Source organism: Sycon ciliatum, chromosome 1 (genome assembly GCF_964019385.1).
Source record: "Sycon ciliatum chromosome 1, ocSycCili1.1, whole genome shotgun sequence".
NCBI lineage: Eukaryota > Metazoa > Porifera > Calcarea > Leucosolenida > Sycettidae > Sycon > Sycon ciliatum.
In genome coordinates, this window is record NC_088643.1 from 29,717,119 (window position 1) to 29,726,638 (window position 9,520).

At 46.4% G+C, this 9,520-nt stretch overlaps 2 protein-coding genes across 2 annotated transcripts; one reads left to right on the forward strand and one right to left on the reverse strand.

Moving 5' to 3' along the window:
* The first annotated feature begins 2,971 nt into the window (after positions 1–2,971).
* On the forward strand, positions 2,972–3,828 carry LOC135822033 (peroxiredoxin-5, mitochondrial-like). The gene has a single exon (XM_065334912.1). It carries the CDS (start codon positions 3,034–3,036, stop codon positions 3,571–3,573), a length of 540 nt encoding a protein of 179 aa, XP_065190984.1. The 5' UTR covers positions 2,972–3,033; the 3' UTR covers positions 3,574–3,828.
* A 1,993-nt stretch (positions 3,829–5,821) lies between these two features.
* LOC135822017 (protein sll1483-like) lies at positions 5,822–8,178 on the reverse strand. The gene is made up of 3 exons (XM_065334911.1): positions 7,735–8,178; positions 6,680–6,970; positions 5,822–6,361 (listed from the first exon to the last, which is right to left on the reverse strand). The coding sequence occupies exons 1-3, from the start codon at positions 8,101–8,103 to the stop codon at positions 6,131–6,133; spliced, it is 891 nt and encodes a 296-aa protein (XP_065190983.1). The 5' UTR covers positions 8,104–8,178; the 3' UTR covers positions 5,822–6,130.
* Between the last annotated feature and the right edge of the window lie 1,342 nt (positions 8,179–9,520).

Below are 9,520 nucleotides of genomic sequence, written 5' to 3' on the forward strand. Positions count from 1 at the left end.
ACTGACTGTCAGAATTATTAGCAATGAAAGAACTTTTCAGCAGAGGGCCCAAGCCTTCTGAGCACACTGCTGCTGCTGCTGCTGCTGCTGCTGCAGTGTGTAGGTGGTGCGTGGGGAAACAAACCTACAAAACCGTGAGTAACATTCATGTACATGTACATGCACTATGCGAAGTAGGAAGAAGGTAGTGTGACTGCATAATGATAGGCAAAAGAAGTTAGTACGACATGAACTGCTCACATGCACCTTGGGGATCACTCTGTGATGAACTTCTTGAAGCATCAACTTTGCGTATAATGACTAGGGCTCAAACGGTTAGTCCGATTAACCGGTTGCAGACCGGCTACGAAGAAATAACGGTTAACCGATAAAGATAACGGCTACGCAGTAACTTTTCAGTCAATTTTTTCAAGTATCAGGTTGTTGTTGATTTTTATTTTACTTCGCAAGGCCAAGCGGGCAATGGTGCCCAATTAAGGTCGTTGCAAAGTATGCACTTTCGCAGGTTGTCGCACGGGTACGCAATTTCTGGGCTGTCAACTCGGTCATAATCTGGCCTCTTGGTGTGAGAGTATGTGTGAATGAGCATGCAAGAGAATGTACATGTACATGTGTACGTTGTACTGAATAGGGTACATTTTTTGAATGAGTATAGTCAAATATACGGTTAAAAAAGAGTCCGTAGGATTGCCGTGGCTTATAGGTCATAACTGTTAAACCGACCGTTAGCTTAGCAGTTAACCGTTAGGGGTAAAACCGTGACCGTTTGAGCCCTAATAACGACACTCGACGGGGCATCAGAAAAGTGTCCTTATTCGCGAAGTGTCCTTATACCCGGAGTCTCATTATATGTTTTACAGTTAGATGGGATTTTGCTCTGGGCATGGAAATTCTGTCGTTGTTCGCGAATTGCCGGTATATCCGCAATCGTTATTAGCCAAGTTGACTGTACTTACTTTGCTAGTCCCAATGACGACATGTATGGCCCAGTGTATGGGTCGCACAGGCGCTAGGCTTCACAGATCAAGTACATGTACGCTATAGGCATAGAATAAAGGTTGAGACACAGGATTTATGAAATCTGGATCTCATGCGGGTTTTTTTTATACAGGATTGGCACCCTGAACCTTCCCCCAGCTCTTGCATCTATTTCACTGAGATTTACAAGAGTTCCAATGCGAGCTCTATCGTTGCACATCAAACATCGAAGTATGATTTCTACATTGTATGCAAAGATATCACTTGACTTTTGCTGTATTTCTCTCTCCCCCCCCCCCCCCACACACACACACACACTTCTCGACAGGCTCTGGCCCAGAGAGCCCTACACATACCGGGAGGTGACACAGGTGCAGGCTGAAACCGTATGTGTAGGGCTACTTGCTCTGGCCTGAAAACCAAGTAATAGGCAATGCGAAGCAGAGGTTTTTGTTACAGGTTCTTTACCGTAAAAGTCCGTAAATAAGTACCTGCCCGAAAGAAATACCCCCTCCAATCTTTTGGCTCTGTCTGTTGAAGTCAAGTCAAGCCCGATAAACATACTGCCCGAAATAAGTACCGGTACGGTGCGCACATGCAGCACGTAGCATGTACATCGACATGAAAATGACTTCTCCACTACACACAAGTCAGGTCCGAAAGTCAGTACCCGCCCGAAAGTTAGAACCCGCCCGAAAGTTAGTACGGGTCACGATGTGGCCACTAAATTCGGACGTAAATACATGTACGTACTAATCTTATTTACGGACTTTTACGGTATTGGTTCTGTGTTAGCCATACATGTAAATCCCCCCCCCCCCTCCAAGCCTTGGGAGTTGTGGTCACTTCTAAGTTCTAGTGTGTGTGTGTGTGTGGGCCAGTGCCACCCTGGGGTCTCTCAATGCCCCATGCATCAAGGTCAGGCGCGTCGCACCGACTTTGGAGGTGGGGCGGCCATGGAAGGGGGTCCGGGGTCCTCCCCCCGGGAAAAAATTTCAAAAAATTGAAGCCAATTGCAAGCATTTCCCAAATGCCATTTCAGTGTACAGTAACTGCAATGAAAGACTTTTTGATTCTGCAAAAAAACAAGAAGATGCTACGATCGGGGACAAACATTACGGGGAAAAATTCAAAAATTGAAGCCAATTGCAAGCATTCCCAGGCATTTGGTGCCATTTCAGTGTACATGGACTTTTGATTCTGCAACAAACCACGATCGGGGACAAGGATTTGCCATGTTTGCGCTGAGATCATCGCGCTTTGTTGCAGTGTAAAAAAATATATAAATAAAAAACGCCGAAAAAGTGGGGCGGCCATGGCCGCCCCGACCGGTGCGGTTCCGACGCCCTTGCAGGTCATTACCCTTGGCTGAGTTTTGCTCCTGTGAGCTGGACCATGCCGGCCAAGGGCCTTGTCCCTTGCCCTGAGTCTGACTGAGGCCAGTGAGGGAGGCTTTGCATTAATGGTCCTTTGGCCGGACCAAGTCTGTCATTACTGTAAAAGCCATTATTCTAATGAGGCGCATATTATAACGATTTCCCAAAATTGACTAGTTTACGTGTACCAAAGGTAACGATTCTCACTCATTTTCAACCCTCAATAGGACAGTATATGTATCGATTTCTGTATAACGATTTCTATTTTAATAAAACTCGTTTATAGAGTTAGCACTTTGTTATCAGGTTATGGCTTTTACAGGTAGTTTGGTGACTGCCAGTGTGCCACTGGGTGAGACACACAGCTGTCTGTGACTGCACAACATTTACTGTGGTAGCTGCCAGAGAGTGGATGACAGATCTGCTGAGTGCTGGTCTACGAGACTCGTACTGTGTAGATCTACCAGGGTAGGTGCACTGCACTGATGAGTGATGTCAGTGATGACCAGTGATGACAGTGCTCTAGTGTGTAGTGCTCGTACCAGTGCGCACACTCCATTGTTGCACAAGAACAGCAGTGCCAGTGGTCCGGCTAGCTAGCTATGTCAGCAGCGACAACAGATCTACAGAACTAAAAGTGTTTTCAAAATCTTGACACACACAGACAAAATTGAATACAATGTTGGCAAGGTTTGGCTTCATTCAGGCTCGCCGTTTCAGTGTTTCAACTGCTTCCAGAATGCCAATCCAAGTCGGTGACAAGCTTCCCTCGGTCTCCCTTCATGAGGGCTCTCCAAAGGGCACAGTTAACATTGCTGATTTGTTCAAAGGCAAAAAGGGAGTCCTTTTTGCTGTACCCGGAGCTTTCACCCCAGGATGTAGCAAAACTCACCTGCCAGGGTATGTGACTGATATCGAGAAGTACAACGCCAAGGGTGTAGAAGTCATCGCCTGTGTGTCAGTCAACGATGCTTTCGTCATGGCCGCGTGGGGCGAAGCTCATGGTGCTGCTGGCAAAGTCCGAATGCTGGCCGATACCACAGGCGAACTGACCAAAGCCATGGAAATGGACTTCGACGCAACTCCATTCCTGGGGGGCATCAGATCGAAGAGGTACTCAATGGTCATCGAGGACGGCGTGGTGAAGACTATCAACGTGGAACCTGACGGTACTGGCCTCACTTGTAGCCTTTCCAATACTATTCTCAGTCAATTGTAACTACTTGAGTAGTTCAAATTCAAATTAAATTTTCAAACGAAATGCGTTATAAGAAAAGTTTTTTTTAATTTTTTTTATTGATCCCACAGTCCTAGATCCTGCACGCGCACGAGTGATCTATTCGAGTGGAACCATGGAATATCATGATGTAGCTGTTAGTAAGCTGCGGATCTAGGCCGTGAATTCACAATGGTGCCATTCTTGAATTTGGTGATTTTGTACTTCGAAGTAGTTGCAATATCTTTGGTTTACTGACATGCAAGTCCGGCCTGCATGGTGTGTGCGTGCTAGCGTTGTCCTAGATCCTGGGCATGAGTGTCATTGCACATGCTGAGACCAGGCGAAAGTCATGGGTACAATGTAGCCCTGCTATGGGGCTAGTCCAACTTGATACGAGCTGAGCTGCGTCTGAGGAGACCTATGGTATTTCGGAGAATAAAGACACTCAGTGACTGCTGGCACAAACTGATGCTTCGAAGTGCATCACTGATCAGGGGCGTCGCACACGGTACGGTCACTACGCGTATACGGTATTGACCGTACCACTATTTGACCCAAGTACCCTGTGAATCAATAAAATGCACTGATTTGGGCTCTAATTTTCCAAATTTTTCGGCTCAGCCACCCCTCCCCCACGAGTAAATTGTACTTCAGATGGCTGACCGTACCACACTAAATTACCTTGCGACGTTGCCCCTGCTGATAGATTGTGTGAAGAATAGTAGATCATTCAGTAGTAGATCAGCCATTCATTCGTTGAATTGGTATTCCAACAAATAATCGTTCGTGGAAATCTTGGTCCGTTGTATCACTAAATCCTTTCCCTTACTTACGGTAATCCTCTTGGCCTGGCTCTCAATGCCTTCACTGCGGTGAATCGGTCTGATAGGTTACCAAAAGAGGAAGAAGTAGTAGTCACTAGTTAACTACGCCATAGATTAGTGGTAAAGCATCGCTGGTCATAAGCGAGGGTCACTGGCTCAAGTCCTAGCGGTGACATCAATTTTTCCTCAGACTTTTTTTCCATCTGCAACCGGATCTCAAGAGTCAAGTTTACACCATCCTGCACCAGTTCACATCCCAGTGTTCGCAGGTCTAGGGCTGCACAGCGCCCTGCACACTGTGCACAGCACAGCGCCCTGCACCAGTTCACATCCCAGTTTTACGGTAGCTGATTGTAGCTTGATACAATGTACATGTACATGTATATGACTGTACATGTACATGCATATGGTTTCCAGCCGGGCCCCTGGATTCACCCCTGCACAGGCTGCAGCACTGTACTGTAGTTCAGCACAATGCACACAACCTGAATACCGGTATGATGAATGTGGTCACCACCCACAGCTACAGCCATGAACACCAGTGCCACCACCATTTCGAACCACTCACTGTCAGTTTCACTGAACTGCTGCCTTTCACCTATGATCCACACATGCGCGACATTCTCGCCAATACTGGTAAGAACAGTGCAGCAGTACTGTTCTGTAGATAGCATTCTCGCCAATAATTACCCTAAAAATGTTAATGTTAATGCAGAAGGACACATGATACGAGTTATGAACAACTGCCTACTACTGTAACTAGATAAAATGGAAGTCGAGGCAGAGCAACTGACTTTTGTAAACCCATGCACCCATTACCCGGTGAACAAATACTGTGTTGTGCATGGCAGGGGTGGAAGGCCTAACTTACACGCACAACATACTTCAAAGTATGTATTTTAATTATTTTCACCGAAGTGATCCATACCAATATAACTTTGTTGTGTGAGTCCATTGCAGATCAAGTTACAAGTTGCACACTTTTGCTTTTGTACTCATGAATTTAATAACATACCGTAATCTCGCACATTTAACTATCTCGATCACCCCTGGTAACGTTATTGCCCCCGCTTGTTTTTCATGATCCATTGCATCTTGCTTCCCCGGTTAATTTCCATCTAGCTGTTTCTGGCTAGTACCAGTTCTATCACACTTATCAATCGTCCTTATTGGCGTCACGCCATCTTGGAATTGATTGTGCATGGTTCACGTGCAGAAAACTAAGTTGCCGCGATCTAAGTGCAGCTAACAGCCGTCAACAGCCTGATCAATAGAGACTATCTTAAAAATGGAGTTGTCATTGTGTGCAGATTGTAAAGTTTCATTTTCTTTTTATTTAAATTTTTCGTTTTGTTTTGCTTTGTAGTTGTTGCGTCAGGCCAGTGAAATCATGTTCTGTGATTGCCCGTATAAGAGGCTTAAAAAAAAGAAGCTAACAGCCGTCTGCTGTACTAGTATCACAAGTACATTGTATTTTTGTTTTATATTTCCTGTACTAGAAATAGCAATGAAATCAAGCCAGAGCTGAACCAAACCAATCAATAATCACCACCTGCTGAAGTGTGCGGCAGAGTTCGTAGCCTAACAGGGTATCGACTGTTGAATTATTAATTTTGGTTGTTGTTCAATGTTGGCAAGGGTAAACAGGAAATTTCTTTAAAAATATGATTGAGAGACACTAGTAGTGCGGATCGTATAACGTGGAGTCGGCATAATAATAAACCAAGTCTGGCTTAGAACAGATCAGGTGGGAGAAGAACGGTGTCAATGGCATGGATAACACCATTGGTAGCGGCGACGTTGGGCTCAATGACACGCGAATGTCCTTCCGTACCAAAGCTAATGGCCACCTCGTGTTCCTCAATGTGGAACGTGAGTGAACTGCCCTCCACTGTCTTCGCCTCCTCTCCATCGTAGAGTCCGGCGGCCCAGACAGCGGCAGAGATCACGTGGTATGTCAAGACCTGTATTGCGGTGCAGATACAAAGATTACAGATCACAGCAGAGGCATGGTCACTTAACTAATTCCATAATATGATTGTCTATTGAGCTGATCCTGAGCCCATGAATTCCTATTATCCTCTCGTGAACTTATGATGACAGCCATTGCCAACTGTAATTGTTGTATGAGTACATGTGCGGCTGTGCTTTGTTATCAGCTCATCATGCTGATCATCTGCATGTACATAATTATGCATGTCTCGAATTCCACTGCATGCCACTCAAGTGTTGTCTTGCTAAAGATTGACGGATGCATGCCCACTACGGAAAAAGTATCTTACCTTAGTGAGCTTGGCCTTGTCAGCCAGAAGACCTTCCAGGGTCTTTGGTGGGATCTTGGCGAATGCCTCGTCGGTGGGGGCAAAGACGGTGAATGGTCCTGCACCGGACAGTGTGGGCACCAGACCAGCAACGGATACAGCCTTCAGCAGGGTACTGAATCGCTGGTCACGTGTGACGATGGTGGGGATGTCGCCAAGCGGGGGCAGCATGACGCGGTCGATGACGTGGATGACGCCGTTGGTAGCGTTCTGATCCGTGAGGACGACCGGAGATCCCTCCGCGGTAACCACCTACACAATGGAACCGGATATCACACAAGTCACGGATAGAGACAAGCATCTAGTACTACACTAGTATCAAGAGTACATAACCCCTTATTATTATTATTATTATTATTATTATTATTATTATTATTATACTCTTGCTAGCATCATGAATACATTTACAACATATTACTCATAATACATTGTAGACTTTGTAGTACCCAATGCTGTAATGTTACGGTACATTTTTGCAGACATCCCACACGCACGCACACATACAGTCACCTTCGCTAATAACGACTGCGGATATAACGACAATTCGCAAATAACGACAGAATTTCCATGCCCAGAGCAAAGTCCCATCCAACTGTAATACGTATAATGAGACTTCGCGAATAAGGACACTTTTCTGATGCCCTGCCGAGTGTCGTTATAAGCAAAGTTGATGCTTCAAGAAGTTCATCACAGAGTCATCCCCAAGGTGCATGTGAGCAGTTCATGTCGTATTAACTTCTTTTGCCTATCATTATGCAGTCACACTACCTTCTTCGCATAGTGCATGTACATGGGGGGGGGGGGGGGCGTTTACAGTCGATTTCACACTTCGAGTCTGACTGCGGGCAACGGCTATGATCCAAGCTTGGTGCCTGTGTCATAGGGTGAATGAAGGAAGTCAGACGAGGGGAGGTGAGGGGGGGGGGGGGGTGCTGCCAAACAGTGTGAAGAGGGACCGTTTCCACAATGCGGTCATCCCACTAATGATCAGGTATCAGGTTTCTCGCTCGCCTTACCGTCTTCGTGTTCTTGTAGATATTGATTCTGATCTTCTCCTCCGGGAGCAGAGACTGGGCCAGCAAGTCGTTGGACAGCTGTGATGAGTAGACGCGACCGGAGACAACGTGGTACATTAGCACATCACGCAGCAGCGTTACGTTGTGCATCAGCAGTTCAACGATCGGCGGTGGTAGACGTGAGAACGCCTCGTTTGTTGGCCCAAACACGGTGAAAGGGCCTGGACCGGACAGGGCAGATGTTAGGTTAGCCTTGATGACAAATTCAACAAGGTCCGTAGCACCGAGCTTCACGGCCAGTTTCGGAATGTCCAGTTCCTGTGCGCTGGCGAAGGCCAGGAGGCAGGCGAAAATCACCGCACGAATCATGATCGACAAGATGCTAGGAAAACTGCAGCTTTATAAGTTCGTTGCTACTCTGAGCTGTACCAGGTAATGAAGTTCTTCGCTGGGAAGTCGTCGCTTTTGTAGCCTTCCGCCGTCGTCACGTGGAGGTAGCATTGTCGAGAAGACGTGACTTCGACACAACTAAAACGGGCAATTACGGACTAGGTCAAAACATGCTGATGACGAATGTCAACGGTTGCTAATCGTACATGTACTGGGCAATGATGTAAACCAGGCTTTTACCTGCGATGACCTCGCTGAGATGTAAGTAAGGTTAAGTTCCTGATATGGGCCGGTGTGTCGATCGAAGCATCTGCATCTGATAAGGTCATAATAAACACTAGTCACAACATCTTCTAAGTAAGTTCTATGCTGGCATCAGCAGATGCGCGGGAATCGCGTGAGATCTCGTTTGCTCCCCAGTGCAACACAAACGAGCGATCACGGTGTTGACTACGTCGCTGTATATTCCATTGCAAAGAATGATTGTAAGTGTACTGAGAAGTTTGGGCGAAACAGGTGCAGGCAGACACCGACACACCACTAGTTACACCATTTGGGGAGGATCACCCGATTTTCTCCTAGTTTCTAGGATACCGAACAATACGCTGTACGTGTGTCTTCACTGTGCGAATCGTGTTGCTAGTGCCAGTAATGGCACTTGGATGTTCATTCGACGTGCGCCACAATCTGGAAAGGTCACGATCTGGAGCACGGACAGTGTCGACTGGTCAGTCATGCGCCTGGGCACCTGTCACAGTGTAAGCCATGGTGAAAGGTAAGAGTCAGGAAAAGACAACACTCAACAGCGTCAACTGAACTGTACCCATCTGCCATTGATGGCCGATCTCACGGACATTGTGCCAGCCCCGCCGTCATTCCAATGATTATGTCGACTGCAGCTACACTGGCCTACAGAGCTACAATGTGATGTGCATTGTACATGTAGCTGAAGACATGCATGAGCACGATACATGTACATGTACATGATCGTGCTCATGCATGTCGACAAAATAGGAAATGCTTACACTTTTTAATTAATGCAGGCCTCCTTGGTGCTGCACTTGGAAATCATCCCACTTTAATGCATTGTACTAGTAGTATGGGCTTGCCACACCGCATTAAAGTCAGTGAGGACAATAATAATAATATTACATGTAATAATATTCGCGGTGAGGACAAGGTGAAGAAAAATGATGGACGGCATCAAGGTATCCGTCCTGGGATTCAACTACATTCACTCCTAGGCGGCCCAAGTAAAGGTGATGATTTTCACAGTGTGTGTGTGCGTGTGTGTGTGTGTGTGTGTGTGTGTGTGTGTGTGTGTGTGTGTGAGTGTGTGTGTGTGTGTGTGTGTGTGTGAGAGAGAGAGAGAGAGTGTGTGTGTGTGTGTGTGTGT

Excerpts from the sequence above, each read along its gene's own strand:
- LOC135822033 (XM_065334912.1), top strand. The coding sequence starts at position 3,034 with ATGTTGGCAAGGTTTGGCTTCATTCAGGCTCGCCGTTTCAGTGTTTCA.
- LOC135822017 (XM_065334911.1), bottom strand. The coding sequence starts at position 8,103 with ATGATTCGTGCGGTGATTTTCGCCTGCCTCCTGGCCTTCGCCAGCGCA. Across the intron at positions 6,971-7,734 it reads TCTACAAGAACACGAAGACG|GTGGTTACCGCGGAGGGATC; the intron begins GTAAGGCGAGCG and ends TCCATTGTGTAG. Across the intron at positions 6,362-6,679 it reads ACAAGGCCAAGCTCACTAAG|GTCTTGACATACCACGTGAT; the intron begins GTAAGATACTTT and ends ACCGCAATACAG.